This window comes from Zeus faber, assembly GCF_960531495.2.
Source record: "Zeus faber genome assembly, chromosome: 7".
NCBI lineage: Eukaryota > Metazoa > Chordata > Actinopteri > Zeiformes > Zeidae > Zeus > Zeus faber.
The window spans coordinates 22,505,988-22,528,537 of NC_137203.1; the positions used below are offsets into that span (position 1 = coordinate 22,505,988).

Below are 22,550 nucleotides of genomic sequence, written 5' to 3' on the forward strand. Positions count from 1 at the left end.
GTCACATTCCAGGGACCCGACTCCACTGGGCCCCCGGCCCCGCCTTTTCTCCAGGCTCCAGATCCAGGAGTGGGTTTTGTTTAGCGGCACAGTGCGTTGCAGTCAACTGGTTCAACGCACGGATCATTACGAGAAAACAGTCTCGTCGTTTCATACGTGAAATTCATTTGACGCTTGGAATCAAAAATCCGGGACAAACGAGTTGGGTACCGGTTCGTCAAGCGCACCCTAAAAAGACGGCACCTCCCCGCCGGGACGCCGCGTGATATGTATCCGAACGCCCCGACCGGGACTTGTCGACCAGCTCGTCAAGGTTTGACTCTTTTTTTTTTTTTCCAGATTCGGTTCTTAACGAGTCACTCAGGAAAAAGGAAAAAAAAAAAAAAAAGAGTCGATCGACTTTCTTCGTGTGATTTCTTTGGGATGATGCACGGGTGAGTGAAATTCTCACAGGAATGATTTCATTCTGTCAAAATTAGTTGGAAGAAAAAAAAAACAAAAAAAAACGGTGGATCCAGGATTATTTTAGGGCAAATTGTTGCTTTCGGAAGAGAAACGCAAAAATCTGGCAAAATTGTGTATTTTGCCGGAATGCAAAGTGTACATCAATCACAGGCAACATGAATTATGCCAAATACCTTGCCCCCCCCCACCCCCATATTAATGTTGTCCGAGTGAAGACTCTCAATTGCTCGCCCGCTCTTTTCCCGGGGCGACTCCCGAAACCCGAGTCATTTCAAAATGTTTTATTTCGCCGCGAACGAATCAACCGCGGACGCTCGCGTCCCCGCCCCGGCAGCTTCCTGCATCGCTGCCACTGCTCCCCGACACAGTGGCTAGCTGGCTAGCTATACACCACCACAATGGCGGTGAATCTGAGCAAAAACGGCCCGGCGTTGACAGCCGCCTACAAGGAGGTGGTCGATGAGAAGTCCGACACCAACTGGTGAGGATATAACGTTCCGGAGGCATGAACGGTGTCATAAGCGGGCTGGCGCTAGTAAGGCAGGCTGGCTAACCTCGTTAGCCAGATAGGTGACTTACCCACTTCCGTGAATGGGTAACCAGCTAGTCACGACCGGGGTGAAAAAAAATCATCGGTAGTCGTTCGCTAAACCGATCATTAACTTTACACAATGTGCTCACTCGTTCGATGCCATGTTTGTGTGTGAATGATGCTGATGCTGCGGGGAGTTCGAGGGACCCTGCGATGAAGTGTCTAAATGAGTGCAGAGCCGCCCCGCCCTGCAGAGCGGAGCCCCCTGAGCTTCGGATGGAACCTGTTGAGAGCAGCGGTGATTAATGGAGCCGTCGTTAATTAATCCCACTCGGCAGCTCCCTGGGGGGGGGGGCTTGTTTGAGTCACTGGCTTTACGTTGCTATTTCGTTCACTGCAGCCGTTCTAGGATGCGGATTAAGGCTGTGGGTTTTAGGAACTTAAAATCATTTGTGTTTGCCCTCACTGAGAACTTTATGAGGAACGCTGTGCTAGCACTGGGTGGGGCCTCCCTTCGCTCCGAAAACAGCCTCAATTCTTCTTGGCCTGGATTCCGCAAGATGTTTTCTTTCGTTCCTTCGAGGTTATGGTCCATGTTGACGTGATTGCATCAACGCATTTCCTGCAGATTTGTCAGTTGCACATCCATGCTGTAAATCTCCCGTTCTATCACGTCCCAAACGTGTTCTATTGGATTCAGATCCGGTGACTGGGAAGGCCACTGAAGAACAATGAACTCATTTTCATGGTCATGAAACCTGTTTGAGACCACTTTTGCTTAAATGGTGGCCGTGAAAGGATGTACATGGTCAACGACGATACTCGGATAGGCTGTGGTATTCAAGCGATGACTGATTGGTATTAACGGGCCCAAAGCGTGCCCAGAAAAACTTCCCCACACCATGACACAGACACCACCACCAGCCTGGACTGTTGACACAAGGCAGGTTGGACCCATGGATTCATGGTGTTGGTGCCAAATTCTGACCCTACCATCTGCCTGCCTCAGCAGAAATTGAAATTCAGACCAGGCTCCATTTTTCCAGTCGCCAACTGTCCAGTTTTGGTGTACCTGTGCCCACTGCAGCCTCAGCTTTCTGTTCTTGGCTGACAGAAGTGGAACCTGACGTGGTCTTCTGCTCACCACAGTAGTACAGATTGGTTGTCTTGAGTTACCATAGCCTGTCACCTCGAATCAGTCTGGCCATTCTCCATTAACCTCTCATCAACGAGGCGTTTCCGTCCACAGAACTGCCGCTCACTGGATGTTTCGTTTCACACTATTCAGAGTAAACTCTAGACTGTAAATCCATGGAGATCAGCAGTTACATTAATACTCAAACCAGCCCGTCTGGCACCAACACTTATACCACGGTCAAAAACACTGAGATCACAGCTTTTCTGCATTCTGATGGTTGATGTGAACATTAACTGAAGCTGTTGACCCGCATCTGCATGAAGTTATGCATTGCACTGCTGCCACATGATTGGCTGATTAGATAATTGCATGAATAAGTACCTGTACAGGTGTTCCTAATGAAGTTCTCAGTGAGTGTATGTTACTGTTATACTGAGTGGTGTATATAGTGTGCAAGAGAGCCAGTCTCCTACACTGAACAATAGCTATAGCGAGTGACTCCTCCATGCAAATTCCAAAGTTTGACTCTGACTCTTAAATGTGGGCTCGGAGACTCTTAATACATGTCCAAATAATGCATAATCAATAATCCACCCTCTACCAAGTATTTATTCACCTCCACTACACTACACACCTTGCTGCTCACTGTACATACATATACACATATTCATATACATAAATTAACTTTTTTTTTTTTTTTTTTGATTGTTTGTTTTGTTGTATATGATTTTTTTTTTGCCCTTTTATCATGTCAGTGCACTGTACTTGTATGATGTACATGACAAAGTATTGTTGTATATTCAATTTATGGGGGGGAAGTGTGGATAGGTGAGTCCAAACTTGAAATGAGGCAGATTGTATTTTATTTCTTTATTCAAAGCAACTCTCGAAGATGTGATCCAAAACAAGTGTGCCTAGTTATTTCATAATTCACAGTATTTTCAGTTGTGTTTTGCAATTTCTATCAATTTCAAGTATTCATTTCTGTTGGGACTGTCATTCCTTGTATTTGTTTTTCTCATTGTTATCGTTTATTTAAACAGAATTCATAACTGTGGTATCCTAACTGTTAAGTTCGGAACCATTTGCATACTTCTTATGCAGCAGTGGCAGAAGGGGTTAAAACCTTGCCCCCACCGAGGCGTCAAAATTCAACAGTTGGCTTAACTAAAATTCAATAAATGCAATATAGAAAATACATAGAACTCCTTAACAAACATGCACAATAACCCATATTCAGTCTAATCTCCCCCACACACACTCTTTATGTTTCTGCACCCACACTTCCTGTTTTCTTTCTGCATATTTTCATCAGTTCTGTCCTTGTGACAGAACTTATGCAGAGGAAGTTGTTGCTGCAGTATTTCTCTACTGGATGGGTTTCTGCATTAAGGAACTATCAGTTATATCATGTCGTGGAAGCCTGCAATGTATGATGATGATGATGATGATGATAATAATATGCAACATAACAAATTATCTTAAGAGTCAGAAGGTAATATTGTAAAAAGTACAATAAATCTGATAAAGATTTACTTACTTCAGAGGATGTGGTAAATGTCCTACACAAGAATGTCATGAATGTTTTTAGAAATTCCGCTTTCTCCTCTTCTCAAATGTTCAAAATAAGCCAAATAAGCCATTCACATGAAGTTCACAGCATGTAATTTTGTAAAAGGCACGGTCTATTCTGGTAAAAATCGTAACCATATGTAGTATAGTACCGAATGTAATAACAATGCTTCTAAAAGTAACCGGATCTGTTTAAAAGGGTTAAGTTATGAAGTTGCTATATTTTCTTCATATTTTCCTGATGATCCCCCAGCCCTTACTGTCATTAATCTGTTTATCTTCCTCACAGGGCGTTGTTCACCTATGAGGGAAACAGTAATGATATCCGTCTGGCAGAAAAGGGGGGTAAGTTTCATTTGTGTATGTTCTTTCTGTATTAGAAATTGTATGCAAGGACTATTCTAGTCTGACTGCTGCATGCATTCCAACTAGAATACCCACACGGTTGCCTCGCTTTCACAACCCATTATTTGTTAGAGGGGGGGGAATGCTGACCACAGTTAAACAACTAGCTTTTTGCTTGGCCGCAATGTTGGTGTTTCAGATGGAGGATTGGAGGAGATGGTGGAGGAGCTGAACAGTGGAAAGATCATGTACGCTTTCTGTCGAGTTGAAGATCCAAATTCAGGCCTGCCCAAATACGTGCTCATCAACTGGGTTAGTCCCATTGTACAGTGCATAACATTTATATTTTCCAAATGACACTGTTAATTTGAGTGTATCAATTAGTGTTTGATAAAGTATAGATGTCTTTTTTTTTTTTTTTTTTTTTTTTTTGTCAGACTGGAGAGGGAGTGAAAGATGCCAGGAAAGGACTGTGTGCAAATCATGTCAGCTCAATGGCAAATTTCCTGAAGGTGACGGCTTCTGTTGAAGAGTTTAGTTTGAATATGTATTTAAACCACCTTGTCACACTGCCATTTTGTTGGTTACAGGAGTATTCATTTGGAAAGCTTGTTGTACGCACAGTTTGTGTAATACAGCAGCTTTGTTGGATTAGTGTCAATGTTACACATATCATGCCCACACCAAAGTATGTCAACAAAGGATTGGGTGGAGTACACATTAGCCAAGATAACATCAGAGCATTTATATTAGTTTGGCAATTCAGATCGACATTATTTCACAGGAGGAAAATAAGCTTTTTAAATAATTTTGATGTTCTCCAGGGGGCCCATGTCACCATAAATGCGAGGGCAGATGAGGACGTGGAACCCGACACCATTAAAGAAAAGGTGGCTAAGGCCTCGGGAGCAAACTACAACTTCCATAAAGAATCCAAGCGCTTCCAGGACACTGGTCCCCAGGGACCCGTGGTACGCATCGCATTCAGCACATTCCTGTCCTGCTAGATCCTTTCTAACCCTCGGAATCAAATGGTAGATGTGGTGGAGGAAATGATGATGGGGTAGACATCTTAACGATAATTTCCAAATAACCTAGACTTCTTACACAAAGCCAGGCAGTTTAAGTGTTAAATGACTCTTGCAGACAATCGCATTGTTGCATTTTTTTTTTAAATTGGCTTATCTCAGCATGTTTGCAACGTGTTCAGTGTTTTCACAGCATAGGGAGGGGGGGGGGGGGGGTCTTCACAGTGACATAATTCCAATTCAGTAGCTAAGTGGGAGTCATCACAACTGCTTGGCTGTGCTTATTTGCTGTTCGCAAAGCAAAGTTTGTCTGTCGATTCATTAAAACTAGGGTCCTGCGTGCATCGGTGCAATTAACCATTCTATATTTGAAATGTTCAGTAAACCAGCAGAGAAGAGGCAGATTTACAGTCGTCTGCTCTTACAGTCGACTATAACGTCACATAAATGTGTATCTTGTAATGTATCAAACCTGGAGTTCAACTTTTGACCACGTGGTGATCATGTGCTTTGTTTCCTTCTAGGGCTCTGTGTACCAGAAGACCAACGCTATGTCAGAAATAAAAAAGACTAATAAAGACAATTTCTGGGCACAGGCAGAGGTAATTTCCCTTTCCTTTCCAAATCAAAGAAACCATAACTAATGTAACTTCATGTAGTTTCGGCACAACATTAAGAGAACTTTTCAACCAGTGAACCGTCAGGAGCATTTTTATTTTTTATTTTTTATTATTTTTTTAATTTTTTAATTAATCTTTCCACATGTTACTAAGATCAAACTGATAAGAATCTCTACAGTGCTGAAGGAACTGTGAACACACATTAATGTTTAAGTTTTGGGAAGTGCGCTGTACAAACCAGGCTTCACCAAACGTATCACCACCCCTCTCTAGAAAGACGAGGAGAGGCGGCGGAAGGAGGATCGGTGTAAGGCTGAGGAGGAGCGCCAGCAGCTGGAGCGGGAGAGGAAGGAGAGGGAGGCCAAGGAGGCCACGCTCAGGGAGAAGAGGGACAAGGAGAGGGCCTCGCAAATCGACCAGCAGAAGTAAGCATCGCACACCCCAACCCGAGTGTTCATCTCCTTTTGCCCTTCAAAGTCCCAAAAACAACGAATGAAAACGGCCCTGTGTGTTTGACAGGAAGTACCAGCAGCAGCAGGAAGCTGAAAGCAGAGAACAGGAGAAACAACAATGGGTGAGTTGTCTTGTTGGGCAGCAGGACCGTGAGACATGCAAACCGTAATGTGATCTGGGATGAACTTATTAAGGTGTTAAGTTGGTATTGTTTATTGCCCAATCTGATTCCGGGGGAAAAACAAAAGAGGCTTCTAGTAGTCATATAGGATTAAGCGGCATGCGTTTGTGGTAGAACGGTCTAGAAGGCCGCTGACGTCACATTGATACCACCAGGAGGAGAAGGAAAAGGAGAGCAAACCACAAAGGACCGGCGTGAAGCGAGGGGAATCTGTGGAGAAGGCCAACGTGAGTTCCCCCTTCTGGAAAGTGGTCTCTTCTCGACCAAACTACCTGTTTTATTTCCCGGCTGCCTAAAATAATTCAACCCATGCCGAACGAATGACATCTTTCAACCTTTTAAAATAACTGATACAGTATAGGACCATCTTTACAAATTGCTGTGTGAAAATTCGTACCTGTCGTTTTCTTTCTAGCAGCGATGTGGTCAGCCTTTTGAAAGGGTACTCCCATGTTTTGGGGGCGGCGAATATTTTTGCCTATCTTACCCAGATTCAGACGACAAGAAGAAGAGACGAGAAGGTTAATACCACTGGAGTTTTTTATGTTTATTTTTTACTCATCATAAAGATGTGTCGCTTAAATAGCTCCGCTTTTAAGAAGCTGGTCTGATGAAGGTGTATTTCACCGGAGCTATGCTATTTGATCCCCTCTGTAGCCTTGCGTTGAGCTCACACATTTAGCCTGGAGCCCGACGTTATCTCAGTCCTGGATACACAGGCTTGAAATTGGTATCGACCTTCTCGTCCTAATCTAGCTGAGACGAAACACATTTCCTAAAAAACTGGAGTATGCCTTGAAGATCCGCGCTGTCCAATAAACTGTGGCTTACTTGGGGTTATGGTATATTCGTCTCCGTCCGCTGTCTTAGGAGGCGGCGTCTCTCATCTCCCAACGAGCCTTGAACCCCCGAGAGATGTTCAAACAGAGAGAGAGGGGCATCACCCCCAGCGAGCCAGAGGTCCCTGCTGCTGCTGCCGCGCCCGCCAGCCCCCAGCCAGGTAGACTCCTCCGTACCGCCATCGAAAGGTCCAATCACAGCTTGTTCAGCCCAACTCCGAGGAGACCGTTGTCTCCGTTGCACCATTCTTGTCTTTTCTCTCGCATGGACATTTTTTAACCACTTTATCTTCCAGTGTCATCCGTGCTATGTCTGCTCCTCTGCTTAACCAGTCTTTTCTGTCTCTCTCGCTCGCTCTCTCTCTCTCTCTCTCGTTCTTTTTCTCTTGTCGTTCATTGCATGCATGGGGGCTCTGTGCGTCTCTCTCAGGGCGTCTGCAAAGCCCCTTTCTCGCTAAGCAAGCCTATGAGTCTGACCGGGCCAGTCCGATCCTGCGGCGAGCCTCTCCTGTGTCAGCGGTCTCTGCTTCTCCTGTTCGGGCCGCAGGTCTGACCTCTTAACATGAGTGTATACACACACACACACACACACAAGAACAACACATCAGCGTTGATACATGTGTATGTCCATACATTCTGATATGCAGAAAAAAAACCCACAAACTTCACCTACATAGTTGAATCCAAAGTCTTTCCTTTGTCTTGTTTCACCTTCCTCGCTCACCATCCGCATCATCCCTGCACGCCCCTGTAGAAACGCATTTGCGTGATAACTTCCCCGAGTGAAGCTCTCCAAGAATGTTCTGATGTTTGAGAAATGTGTGGGTCTCGATTTGTGTGAACTTGTGATCGTTTTCCTTGTTACATGTGTACTAGGGATGTGCAAAACTACAAATTGATACTATTTAATGAATGTACGAGTTCCAAGCGACGGCTTGGTGTACGCGAAAAGTCAAAATTTGCAGAACATACATTTCTGCTCACCTTGGCCACTATGATAGATCAAACTTGAATCAGCTGCCCGTGTTTCACTGTTAAACTGAGCGATATGCATGTGCACATTTTTGTGCAAAAAAAGGACGAGTTGATGCTTATCCCTCCCAGCGACCGGTGGCCTGTTTTGGCACATCCCTAACATTTGCATGTCTGTGTTTGTGTCATGGTGTGAAGAGCCTGATATTGATGATGGGCAGTCCAGGTATGAGTATGATGAGCAGGAGGCCGCCCCCCAGGAGCAGTGGCAAGGTGTGATGAACACACACACACACACACACACACACACTACACCAAGCACTGGTCTAGCTGCAGCAGTATCCCACCATCTGCCCTTCATGCCCCTTTTTATTTTGCCTTGCCACATACACACAGTCCCCGCAGTGTAACCCTCGTGTTTTAAGCGCTGCTCCTGCCGCCTGCTGGCAGCGACGAAAAGTGCCGTCCTGAATAATCCCAGTCACCTTCTTCTGATGTTCCTCGGTTCTCAGAGGAGGCGCCGGCCGCCGCCGACACCTACGCGGAGGAGACCGACCGCAACACCCGCCCTGAAGAGCCTGCTAAGGTGATCCTTTACCGCACCGTTTCTCACTTGATCTTTGTTCTTGACATTTTTTTTTTTTATTTATTGTTTAAGAAATTCAAAGACTTGCCCTTCCAGCGACCCCCTTCATACATACACAAAAAGGTGTTCATTCTGAATCTACATCTGGCCTTGTGTCCCATCCAGGCGGTGGTGGAGGAGAAGGTGGTGGAGGTGGCGGAGGAGGAGGTGAGTAACAGCTACGAAGCGACCCCGGAGGAGACGTCGGACAGAGGGATCTGTGCTCGAGCCCTCTATGACTACCAGGCCGGTGGGTGTTTGATTAATACATCATTACACTGATGCTGAACACATTGTAACAGAGCTGCCAAGTCGCACGCCTTTTATTTCAACCAGCTCACACGCCGCACCTCACACACTAGGGGCTCTGGGAAATTTGTGTGGATGTTTTTTATTCCATATCTTCATAAAATATGTCGTTTCCTTTGTCACTCACTGTAGCTATCAGCGCTGTGTGTTGCTCACACCAGATAGGTCGAAATGGGGGGAAAAAAAGCCAGATTAGAGTCGAACGGACACAGTGGGCGGAGGAGAAGAGACACAAACACTTGCACTTGCAGTTGAAAGGTTCGTCTCTTTTCTGAAACGAGACGATTCATTTCGCTTGGTTTACTGGAAAGATCTAAGCTGCCGTTTTTGTTACCAGCCAAGATTGCGTAAAGCGAGGTCATCAGCATAGATTTCAGAGGGGACGCAAAGGGATAAGTTCCCCTCAATATTTAGAACACATGCTTTTGCCCCCACCCCTCAAAAAAAACAATAGTATTGCGTTTTCCTTAATATAAATAGACATTTCCACCGTAAATTGATGCAGAAAAGGCACAAATTGGTGCATAAAAATTCACCATGATGCAGGAAATGAACTGTTTGAGGCTGAGAAGGGGCCTCAAATAGGTTTTGCCTGGGGCCTCCAAATCCCCAACTCCGCCCCTGACGTTACGTGAACACTGACTCACTCCAAACTTTTGGTGAGACTTGGCAGCCCTGTCGCCGTCGCCATCAAACGAGTGGAAGAACTGACACTCAAAGCAATATTATTATAGTGACTCAAATGAAACTGTAATCCAGAGATCGAATCTACAGACGGGCCGCTGTTTTTGCGCTTTCTCCTCCAGCCGACGACACCGAGATCTCTTTCGACCCCGACGAGATCATCACGGCTATCGAGATGATAGACGAGGGCTGGTGGCGGGGCTACAGCCCGGAAGGCCATTTTGGAATGTTCCCCGCCAATTACGTGGAGCTGCTCTAAGCTCCGGCCCGGCAAGCCCACTCGACCAGCAAGTCGGCAGCCCCAAATGCATCTGCAGCAGGAAGACACACAGAAAGCCAGAGCCCACGTTCCTGGTGAACCAATCCAATTGATTGAAAATGATCCTCGACACCACAGACCAAGAAATGGACCAATGAGCGGTTATAACGTCAGGGGGCAGAAGATTTAAAATATCTCTCCCTGCCTAAAATGCAAATGCTAAAATGTTGTTGATGTTGTACACCCTGGATGGAATAGTTTAGGGATTTGTGAATTGCCTATTGCCTGAACACCCGCCTCTTCCAAATTCAAGTCTTTACCTATAATTGTGATGCAGCAAATGATCAGCCTTTGTTCATGTAACTTCCATTCCATTGTCTTAAATTCCATTGTGAGCTCTTGCTGATTTGTTTCCTTAAAAGAGTGAATTTGCTTTAATTTCAGGTCTCATTCTGTCGCTACTTGTAACAATTGCTCTTTTCCATTTCAGGAAAAAACAAAACAAAACAAAAAAATGTAAAATTGGTGGTACCAGCAATGCTATAATCTCTTGCCTTGTGTTTTTCCTTTCTTTCCAGAAAGACTAAATTTCATTTGTCTTTTTTTTTTTTCTTTTTTTTTTCCCCCTTATTTTGCGTGTGGAGATATTCTTAATGGAACTTTAAATGTTCCAAAACCACGGTTTAGTATTGGTTGCGGTTAAAGTGAATAATGGGCAAAAAAATAAAATGGGGCAAAAGACTGTGCTGAGCATCACCTTCCCTTTTGTGATTTCTAAAATGATACTTCTTGCTCCCTCCCATTCCTTTCTTGTGCAAGAAATAAGTCTTGTACAAGTCATCAATATTTCTCTAGTTTCCTGGACCTTAAAGCTAGTTGTGACTGGATCAAAAAGTTAAGCGAGGTAACTTAACCAAGTGACGTCCTGAAAAACACTTGGTGGCATTCTAATTTATCCTCAAAAAAATACGGTAACAGAATAATGCAAATAATACATTTTTAACTAAAGTCCTTATTCTCTGACAATTAAAAAAAAAAGGAGAATTAATTGGTTATCTATCTGAAGGGCATGTATCAATTCTGTTTTATTTTTTTCCAGATTATATTGTAATGCACAGACATTCTTCATAATAAAATAAATAAAAGTTTCTGGTGTTGTGTGTTGAATCCAGTGGGCTCCACTGAGCCGGTGAGGAACATCACCTGACCGGTTCGTTTTTAACTATGGATATTGGAGAAATGAAAATTTGAAAAGATTTTTTTTAAATTGAATTTTAAAAAGGCAGAAGTGCCATTGATTACACAACTCAAAAATACGGCAAAATGTATCTGAGTAAGACCGGGAGATGGTTTAAAAGGTCAGTTTTGTGTGTCATTACTTAATTTCATATTGAAGTGAAAATGTACTCATCAATTACAAACTCCATCGTACTGTGGGATCGCACGTAGAAAACGCGCTTCACTCAAAGATCGATCGATCGATATTGGGGGGGATATGGCCCTGGACCTCTGAACATATTGTAAAACTTGAAATTCGAATTTTGAAGTTCAGGTACAAGTAAGAAAACAAATTTCCTATTTTGAGCCGGGACATAATACTTCTGGTGCTCCTCACTTAACGACCTACCTGTTTAACGGCCGCTCAGACTTGCGACCAGCTCTCTGACCAGCCGGTATTGTATGCTGTGTACAAATGTGTCTCAGCATCAAGCATCTCATCGCGCATCACCCTTTATATACTATGTATACTATATATGTACTAAATACACTACATATATTATATACACTATATACAATATATACTAATACACTATAAATACTATATACAGTATACTATATACTAAATACACAATATATATATACTAAATACACTATATGTACTATGCACACTATATATACTATATACACTATATATACTCTATACAGTACACTATATAAACTATATACACTATATACATCTCATCTCATCACCGTTCTCCCGCAGTCTGTCAGTATTCACTACACTAGCGTTCGCAATGGCCACGCCCCCTTACCGTGAAATAAGACGGGTCCTCGCTTATTCCAATTCATTTAATGATCTGGTTGTATATGAGCGGAACTCGGTCGTTAAGTGAGAAGTACCTGTATGCAAAATACAATAAAACGTTTTTGGTTTTTTAAAATTATTATTATACCTCTAAATGAATATGAAATGTATTAATGATATGCAGACTGTACACAGGTTGGTAATGTAAAATGTTGGTGCTGACTTATAAAAAGGGCTCAAACTCAATTTGACAACGGTACGGTCTTGAGTGTTATATCTGTAGTCCTGAGTATCTCTTACGTGCACTAACTTCGTCAACACAATCGGTTTCCTGGAATGAGGACACCACCAACAGCTGGGGATTTCACCTCAGTATCAAATGAACGGTTTCAATTTCAAAAGAAAAATACAGCATTGAGCTGTACCACATCCTTTGTGATAATCATTTTGAAAGAGGCACAGTGTGCCCAATGATTTCTTTCCACATTGATGTGACAAATAAACCGCTTGAACCTTGAATCTTGAATCTTGAATCTTGAAAGGGAAATTTGGATTCCCTGTAAACTGTGAATATGAACAGGTCCATACCACTATTACAATACGGTCCAGTCTTCATACTCCACAACCTGGACCCTTATCTGACCTGACCTCACTTTTGGGTGATTATGTCATTTTGCTATTTTATTTTATGATCTTGCACAAGTAGGCAATACTGTATATCCTCCTACCAATAAAGTTCACATGGAATGTATCTCTGCATTGCACTATTTTCCTATATATAAGTCCTGACAGTGCATCTTTGAACCTGAACTCTTGAAGCTCACACTGTTGCAGCTATATAGTTACATGCAATAATATGAGTAATTATATATTAATAATTACACGTGTGTATATTATAGTAGTAATGACATTGGAGTCATTTTGCGGAGGTCGTAAAATTTTTCCATGATAATGGCCCAATTTGGAAAAAAAAAAAGTTTGTACTTGAATCATGTTTTTTCAACCTATTCTCGTGCATCTTCTATAGAACAGCCCCTATATCTGTTAGTGAAAGCCTGAGATGAGTCGCTGGGGATTTCTTTTTGTAACTGCTGGTGTATTTCTATTTTCTATTTTCTGTGAAAAATATCAAATCACTTCCTAGTTTGCACAAATAGTAAAAAATAAAAAGTAAAGAAGTGTTGATCAATGTTTTAGCTTGATTATTTAAGAGGGTTGTTTATTTTTCATGTCCAGGGAGCTAATCAATGACCAAATTATTGTACTTGTTAATGACAAAATAAAAATTATCTCACCCATATATATATATAATAGTTGAAGTGGTAAATCCATAACATATTTTGTTCAAAAATCCCAGCCTCTTGTTTTGTCTGTCACTTTGTAAGAAACAGCCGTTCAATGTATTTGCATTATGCGTGTGCTCTTCTATATGCTGTCTCTCACTGCTGGTGGCGGGGTCCGCCTTTCCCGGCAGGAATGCACAGATTGGGCGAGACGTGAAAGGCAGCCCCGGTGGATTTGATAGGGCGCAGGGAGTTGTGGTCAGTAAAGTATCGATATGGATGAACGTGAACGCAAGAAAGAACTGCGACCCTGGACGGAAAAAAATAGTCCCCACCAACCTCGAGTGACCGAGAAAAAAACAACAACAAATGAATCGATCAGAAGAAGGCAAACTTTTGATAAAAGGAAGTGACCTCTGAGAGCGGAGATGAGGGTAAAGCCCGATGTTGTGCGGGGGGGGAGATAAAACGCTGCGGTTCCAAATGAAATTTGGGGAATTTGAAGTGTCATTGACCCAACACAGTCACTTTAAATAAAACAATGATTAAATCTACCATTTTATATTACTGCTGAATGTAATTCATTTTATTTTACTTTAAATGTTCTCATAATAACCATCTTCTCTTCCCAATGGCACTTTTCCGAAAGCTATTATATTATTTTATAATAATAATAATATAATTGTAATAGTAGAGTCTTTTGACGAACGTCAATCAACAGCAACAGGGTAGTATTTGGCACTAATTGGCTATTCTATTACAATTTGGAATTTATTACAATTTATTACTTTTGCCTGTCCAGTAATATTTATTAATGTATAATGTCTATCATCTATATTGTAGATGTAGGAATTACTAGAAAAACAATACCATATCCAGAAATACAACTGTCAAGTATTGTTGGGAAATTAAGCAAGCCTATTATTATTATTATTGTATTATTATTATTATTATTATTATTATTATTATTAATAATAATAATAATAATAATAATATGATCATAAATCTAAATGAATTCAATGTAGCAGTCTTATCGTGAAAACTCAAAATTTCATTTTGCGTAATTTGGTTCTCCATACTTATCACGCATTGAATTATGTTTAAAATAACAAAAAACAGTTTCTTTGGATTTGTCAAAGGAATCCGTTTCATATTATCCCTGTTAGATGATAGCAGCCAACAGCAGCGTGACATTTGGATGTTAAACGCATTTGAAAATGTCAAACTCTTCACGCCACCGATGGAGAAACAGGTCATCCCCGTTTCAAATACGAAAAACACGTCAAAGGCACGCGGAGAAGAAAATGCTGAGGGCAGAGCGACGTCTCAACTCACTCCAATCAGCTCTATTTCATTTAGGAAATCTGCTCAATCAGTTCCGACCTTTGAGTCATGTTGTCGACAGTTATTTATTCTTATCTAGTGTTGATATCATCTACATCTGATGAATAAGCTAGGACAGAAAAGCTATTTCATCAAGTGTTAATATCCACTTATATTTGAAATTTAGATTTTAAAATGCATAGAAATAAAAAAAAAATAAAAAAAAGGAAATTAAAACATGTCTCTAAAATTCTTATCCTAATATTATTATCTCATGAAAGCGTAGCCCTATATGTAAGGTTAGGAATAGGATGATCCTTGAACCCGTCTTGTTTTGGTTCAAGGCACGGTTTGCAGATTTACATGAACTGCCAGTGTTGGAACAACCATATCATTCACCTTAACCTTGAAGTGTGGTAATGACACACACACACACACACTCACATACACACACACACACACACACGCGCGCACGCACACACACACACACACGTGCGCACGCACACACACACACACACACACACACACACACACACAACGTCACACACCCGCTGGCTTTGCTCGGTGCTTTCTGTCAACCAATGAAACGTCCTGTGGAGGCATCTTCCTATTTTGTGGTAGAATTGTGAAGAGCGACTGTGGACGCAGCAATCACAGTGAGGCAACCGACCAGAAGACATCGCCCTGAAATGGGTAAGAATGGCCAATTTTTCCTCTCTATAAGATCGTTTTTTTGGGTGCTTCTTTCTCACCGGCGCAGTTCGATCACGTTGATCCCCGGCACGACGTGGCGACTCCCTCGTGATCACGTTTCATGTCGACCAATTTGATCGGTAACATACCAGGACCGATCTCTCTCTATACATGTCTCACCAAAGTTGAAATTGTTTGTACCGCCGATGGCAGGGGAGAGAGAGAAAGGGACGAGAATACCGACGACATTGAGATAAGTTTGTGTTTTGTGGATATTGCTTTGATGCAGGAAATGGAGAAGTTGTGAAGTATTGAAAGCAGATTTGACGGTTCAAGCCACAGCACAGGAAATTCGAGAGGGAGGCGTGTTGGCTTTTGGAGACAAACAATATCTCCGTGGGTGGTGGGTTGAGAGCCATTGAAGAGACGCGCTCGCGAAAATACCATCTTTTGAGGAAGCAGCGTGAGCGGCGCGGCGCGTTCATTGTTCCTGCAAAGTGACAAGAGACGTTCTATATACACCGTACACTGTGCGCCATCCCACGGGCTTTCCCTCCAAATATGTCACGGTCTTTGCTCTTCCGCCGGCGTCGTTCTAAGATACTGGGCCACGCACGGGTGTTTGTGCGGCGTACGGCTCGACTCCGACCCCAAAAGGTGATTTCACACTTTGTCATTTTTGACGCCGCACGAGCGTAGGTGGACCCAGGAAGTGGGCTGGCAGCGGGCGGTTTAATATGTCGCTGGGCTCGCTGGGAAATATAAGTGTTATGAAGATAATTCATCCACTTCCACTTTTACGTGCACAATACAGTACGCTGGATGAACTTTTGTTTCATTGGGGGTTTACTCCGACATCTCCTCGATGCACGTTGTCTGGCTCTTGAGAAGTCTCCTCTGTGTCCGTCAGAAGGGGAATCGGAAGAGGAGCGGGGTGAGGTACCGCATCGGGACGCGGCCGGCGAGGACCACGGAGAAAAGCCGAAGCAGGTAAGGCCAGACAGGCAATGGGTTTTCATTTTCCATGTTCTGCGAATTTCGTCATAATGCCTTTTGGAGAAAAAAGGACACGGCCTGCGCCGCGGGGTAAAAGTGATGAGTGAAGAGCGGAACGAGAAAAACCAAAAAACAAATACCAGCCATAAAATATCGTTATATCCACTCATAGGGAAACTGCGATCCGAAAGAAAGTTTTCTGGTAAAATGAAAATGAGAAATTGCAAGGTTGATCATCAAATTTCCAAGGCTGGTTTCAGATGAAAGACTGGTGGTTTTGTGGTGATGGTTTTGTCTGGTGATAGCATCAGTCCAACATGTCACTATACCAATCACTGGGAGGGCTCCATACTCACACACCGACGCCAACGTCAGCCACACAGATTTCCCTCAAAGAGTTTGCGATGGTCCTAAACTGAATTTTGTTTTCACAGAAATATTTAGAGTGAAATTCCAACTTTGTGAACTACGGTGGATGGGTTTGCAAGTGGGTGGCTCTGACGCGCACGCACGCACGCACGCACGCACGTGTGCACACACACACACACACACACACACGCACACACACACACACACACACACACACACACACACACACACACACACACACACACACGCACACACACACACACACACACACACACACACACACTTCCTGTACATGTTTAATGCTGGAGTGGAGCCTCCAGATCATAGAGAACATACTTATCAAAATTCTCTTGAAACACACTTGGTGGTTGGTGTAAATGCCTCTATTTATTTATAAAAACGGAGCAAATGCGCAAGACCACAAATTAGCATATCTTTCTCTGACATAGATCATCACCATCGCCTGTGAGGAGCGTGCTTGGATCGTATGAAAATGAGACTATGGTTTTGTTTTTTTCTGGCCCGTTATCGGACTGAATTTCATGGAGCGCTGCCAGATTGCGATAGGGAGTCGTGGCTTAAAGCACCGCATACAAAGTGAAAACACTGGGGTGATCTTATCGCAGATGTGAGAGAGGACTCGGGGGAGCTAAAATAATTGCAAATAATTGTTTGTTTCAAGCCATGCCGTTTTCCGGGACGATACGCAAAAAGAGAACGGTGTCGCTTGTGTGATTGGGTTCGCACTGGTGGAAAGTAGGAGTTTTCTGGCTGGGAACAGCAGCCTGGAGCAGCTGTATAGTGTTGTGACTCAGTCAGCGCTCTCTCACTGTGAGACCCACACCTTCGCTATTACTCATTCTGGAGCCTCACTTCTCGGAACCAGCAACCACAGAAAGGAACTTGATTCAATATGAAACTAGATTTAGCGATTTATTGTACAATGGGTTCAATTGTACAACAAGTCAGGCCTTATTGGGTGATTCAAACTGAAATATTCAGCTGTGTATATATATATATATATATATATATATATATATATATATATATATATATATATATATATATATATATATATATATATATACACACACACACACACACACACACACACACACACATATATATACTGTGTATATATATAACTACCGAGCTTTCCGTTAACTCAGATTAATGGATTACAAATATCAGGCTGACAAATTTGCAAGGGGGAAATGACTTGGCAATTGGTCGGGTACTCCTCACAAACGCTTCGAAACCGATGACTTTAATTTCTGCATGCCTCCACTGTTTCGTTTCTCATTTTTCTTACCATCGCTTCCACTATAACAAACGGTGGCAGTCCTGTTTCTTTTCACTATCGACTTTGGCTTGGCGCAGGCGTCATATTTTTTCCCTCATCATCGTTAAACGTGAAATGTAATTGCTTGTCATTCAAAGGACTGTTCAGCACCTCGCAACAGTGTCGTGGATACCGTCCTGTAATAACAGGGACTGATACACTGCAGAGGTCTAGACAAAAAACTCTCTGCGCCTGTCTCCTCAGACAGGATGTACAGTGGTTACCTATCGAGCCGAGCCTCTGCCTTTGATGTTTCATTTCAACATTTGTTTCTCATGAGCAGACAACGTCCCCCTGTTTTCCACTATTTTCCGCACGGCACCGAACTATTTAACTCTCGCCGCAGGCTGCCACTGTACGTTCCAATAGAAATTTAAAAGTGGACAGTGGTGGAAAGTACTGTTATTGCAGTACTTGAGTGCGATTTCACCTGTAACAGTACTTTATTGTGCAGAGCTAAAATGCCGTACTTGACTTAATTTCTAACAAAGTATTGTAACTAACTATTTTAAAATAATAATAATAATAATTACAAAGTAAGTACTTTGCGTAAATTCTGAACAAACTTGAGGAAAGCACAGGAACATTAAAAAAGTTGCCAGAAGGATTCATCAAGATTTCCAGTTGGTTATAGCCTCTGTCAACACAAAAGGATTGGCAAGTAACTCAACAAGTAAATACGTGAGTTGTATTTAGTAAACTAATCATAATATGATTTGTTTACTAAAACACACTTGATTGACAAATTTTCCAAAAGATCCAAAGAGGATTTTGAGTCCTCTTTCCATCTATACTGGATATACTTTATGCATTTTCAGCCTTAAAATACATCCTCTAGCACCGGCTCTCACATTTCGCCATTTACTAACCTCCCAGTTATTTCTACCATGTTCATTTGTAGACATGTTCTATGGTGGCAATCAGTGAACCGGTGACCGAATGTGCAACGGCCGACGTTGTGGAGATGGCTGAGAAGCCCTTCGTCTTGAGCCTGTACGCTTTCATGAAAGAAAGAGGAACACCCATAGAAAGGATTCCACACTTGGGCTTTAAGCAGAGTGAGTTCGCATTTATGACCTCTAACTTCCCTTTACTGCTTCTATCAAATTAAAAACTTTAAAGAAAGCTGACGAAATATGCTAGACATCCTAATAATAAAATAATCCAAATGCAATGCCTGTTTGTGTTTTTTCTTCTTGTTGTAGTTAACCTTTGGCGGATCTATAAAGCTGTCGGGCAGCTCGGAGGTTATGACTCAGTGAGTGTAAATTCGACACTCCTTCTTCATTCGCCGTTTTTCACACTATTGGGGTGTGGGTTGTCCCGTACATTTTACAAAAATCTTGATAATCAGTTATGAGGATCTTGTGAAAAGTCCATTATGTGTGTGTGTTTACTGATACCCACGTGAGACTTTGAGAGGCGTATAGGGTGACCTACTGGTTTCCCAGGCTACTCTATTAGAACTGCCAATGACCTGTATAAAACACAAAGGAAGCCTGGACTACTGAACTCTCTATTTATCCCTTTGCTCTTTGGTGGCTGAATTTCAGGGTTCTTCAAATCCCCTTTTGCTGGAAAATACTTGGATGTGCTGTGCTGTGAATGCCGCACGTGATAAGTCATTTCTTACGATCTTCCCGACCAGGTGACGGCACGGCGACTTTGGAAGAACGTGTATGACGAGCTGGGAGGAAGCCCGGGGAGCACCAGTGCCGCTACTTGCACCCGCAGGCACTATGAGAGGTGAAGACACTTTTCCCCTCTTCCTTTCAGTCAAGTCACAACTGTATCAGACGGCATGGGTGTCGGGAGAATAATCTGTTTTCAAATCGTAGGCTGGTGCTGCCATTTGAGAGACACCTACGAGGGGAGGAGAACAAACCGCTGCCTCCAGGCAAACCGCGGAAACAGTACAAGAGAAATTTGGACGGCAGCAGGGCCAGCAAGACCTATGGGAAGAGGAAGGCTGCGCAATCGGAAAAGGAGATGAGTTCTGAGGTAATGGGCCCGTGTGGTGGTAATGATACACAGAGAAACCTGTACATTTCTATACAGTATATTTCTGTGTTTATGTAGTGCTTGAACATATCTGTAACATTGACTGATTACAGGCCCAGCTAACGGCAGAGGCAGCCGACTTGTGTGAGACAGTGACTCAGGCTTGCTTGACTCCGTGGACATTTACCTCCGACAACCGTCCAGACTGTGCTCAGCCAATCGGAGAGCCTGGGGAGCTCTGCGACAGAGTCTATGACTGTCCCGTCGTTGTCCAGGTCCCATCGTCACGGCCATGCAATGATCACATGGTGTCTCTAACTGGAATGGTCATCTCCCCTCTGGAGAAAAAGAAACGTATGGCCCAGGCCTGCCTTAGCCTTCCGCTGGACCGCCATGATGATAAAGACAGGCCGACTGTCATCCACTGCTCCCAGCCTCTGGCTCCCACATCTCCGATTCCAAACTGCAACTCCTCCGAAGGCTCCCCTCTGCCTCCATCCTCCTCATCGTCCCGCAGCAACTCCCCTTACTCAGTTTCTTCAGAGGACTTCCTGGCAGGTGGTGAAGAAAAGCCCGCGTCAAACAGAGAATTACCCCAAAACCATTCCAGTCCCGTCAACAATGTGCGTGGCTGGGAAGACGACGCGTTTCCTAATTGCGGCCCCATATCCTCAAATTCTACTGGGCACATTAAACGCATTCCTGACAGTGGCCCCCAATCACTGAAAACAGACTCAATCAAACCCCAGGCTAAAGACTCTGCCTGGAGAGCTGTCCGGAAGGGAAATTCTGTCCATCCAAGCCTGACGTCGACAGCCTCCTCATTCGCCGTTAAGCCCCACTGGGATCCAACATCTACCTCAGGTTTCACCAAGGTCATCCCAAAACACGTGCAACCACTGAAACCCACTCCTTTTCCTCCGGGTTATAAACTCTACCCGATCAGAGTGATGCAGCGTGATGACTCACTCACCAGTACAAAGAAACTGCACAGTCTGCCGCCTTGGGTTTATCGCACAGAGAGGAAGGACAAAGCCAAGGCAGCGCTGCCCAAAGCCCTTCCTGCTCACCAGTGTCGGCCCCATTACAATGCCGGGCAACCAGCGTCCTACCTCCTTACTGGCTATGAAAGACCACTGAGAGACTCTTGGCATCAACCGCCGACCTTTCACACGTTTCTTCCCAGTAGAATGAGATTACCTTCGCAGCCATTATCCCATCAAATCCCCGCGGTCCTCACCCACACTGCCCTCGGTGGTTCTGCTACATACTCGTATCCCAACTCCTTCCCGGTGTGGAGTGGCCAAACGGGATACGCTCTACCTGGAGTCTCCCCCATTTATTCTCATAAGCTGTGATACTTTGCTGTACAATGGAGAACCAATCTGCTCCAAATCGTACAGGTCCATGAAAATGTTATGTTTTAGTCCCTGTGTCTCCTTACCTTGAGGAAGGACGACTGTGATTTGCTCTTCTTGCAGACCCCATTGCAATCGGAACCAGAACCTTGAGCCTGTACAATTACCTATGATTGGCATAGAAGTATCACATTATAATGTGATTTTAAATGTAATTTTGAAGACAACTAGCAGTGCCTTTTTATTTCAAGCTATATACCAAATATTGTAAAATAAAATGACCAGTAATGAGTAATATTCACCAGCAATATTCAACATCTTTAGAATTGAGCTCCTCAGAAGGCATAGATGATGTCACTTCCTCTTTATGATTTCACTTAAAGTAATGTACATTGGTTTTGGAGGGAAAATAAGTTGGGGTGACAGCAAAACAGAGGGATGCAAATAAATGATCATATTTTAATAAAATGGTTATGTTTTTATATTGTATTAATATGTACTGTGTGGATTGGGGAAACAGTGACATCTGAAAATAACCAAATTGTGATGGTAATGCAGCTTTTATTGTGTAATATTTGTGATGCAACTTCTCTGACTATATACGGGCATGAAAATAAACAGTAGTCTTTGGGAAAAAGTTATTTAAAAAAACCCATTATTATTCATTTTAAATAACATTTTCTCTTATAGTATGTTAATAATGAAGTTTAAATGAATAGTTTTTAGCTGGGCAAACATGTTGGCAAATTATTGTGTTTTATAGAGTTACTTACATGTTGCGGGCCCAAATGGCACTCCTTTCATGGAATGACCCACAGACAGGTACTGTCTCCACAGCTCTCCGCTCCAGTAGACCAATTTCTGCCTTGACTCAAAGAAGCAATAATCATGTCAAAATTACATGATAATTAAACATTGGATGTGTGCAAAATTAGGGCATAAAGTATTCCATGTTGTTTTTTCTGTGCTTTTACTGAAATAATTGGTTACCAAGCCCCCACACCAAGACTGTTCAAATGTGTTAAATTATTTCCTTAAAGGCCATTAATAATGTGATGATGTGACAATGGCAGGAAATAGACTGTTTTTGGGGACAGGTGCTTGCCGGAAAAAGACTTAAAAAAAACTTGAAAGCCT

General features: G+C 43.0%; 2 protein-coding genes across 3 annotated transcripts; both read left to right on the plus strand.

Annotated features, from left to right (window-relative positions):
• The first annotated feature begins 816 nt into the window (after window positions 1–816).
• dbnlb (drebrin-like b) lies at window positions 817–11,147 on the plus strand. Of its 2 annotated transcripts, XM_080003892.1 has the most exons (14): window positions 817–946; window positions 3,997–4,052; window positions 4,252–4,364; window positions 4,490–4,564; window positions 4,877–5,023; window positions 5,605–5,682; window positions 5,974–6,125; window positions 6,220–6,274; window positions 6,490–6,561; window positions 7,205–7,334; window positions 8,344–8,418; window positions 8,658–8,731; window positions 8,897–9,020; window positions 9,886–11,147. In XM_080003892.1, exons 1-14 carry the CDS (start codon window positions 864–866, stop codon window positions 10,020–10,022), a joined length of 1,371 nt encoding a protein of 456 aa, XP_079860018.1. In that variant the 5' UTR covers window positions 817–863; the 3' UTR covers window positions 10,023–11,147. The 2 variants fall into 2 exon arrangements, with proteins under 2 accessions (XP_079860018.1, XP_079860019.1); XM_080003893.1 differs by lacking the exon at window positions 8,344–8,418.
• A 5,124-nt stretch (window positions 11,148–16,271) lies between these two features.
• arid5a (AT-rich interactive domain 5A) lies at window positions 16,272–20,862 on the plus strand (the record flags this gene model as incomplete). Its single annotated transcript, XM_080004267.1, has 7 exons — window positions 16,272–16,337; window positions 18,956–19,112; window positions 19,260–19,312; window positions 19,703–19,800; window positions 19,893–20,055; window positions 20,169–20,678; window positions 20,788–20,862. The coding sequence occupies exons 2-7, from the start codon at window positions 18,965–18,967 to the stop codon at window positions 20,860–20,862; spliced, it is 1,047 nt and encodes a 348-aa protein (XP_079860393.1). The 5' UTR covers window positions 16,272–16,337; window positions 18,956–18,964.
• Window positions 20,863–22,550: the final 1,688 nt, after the last annotated feature.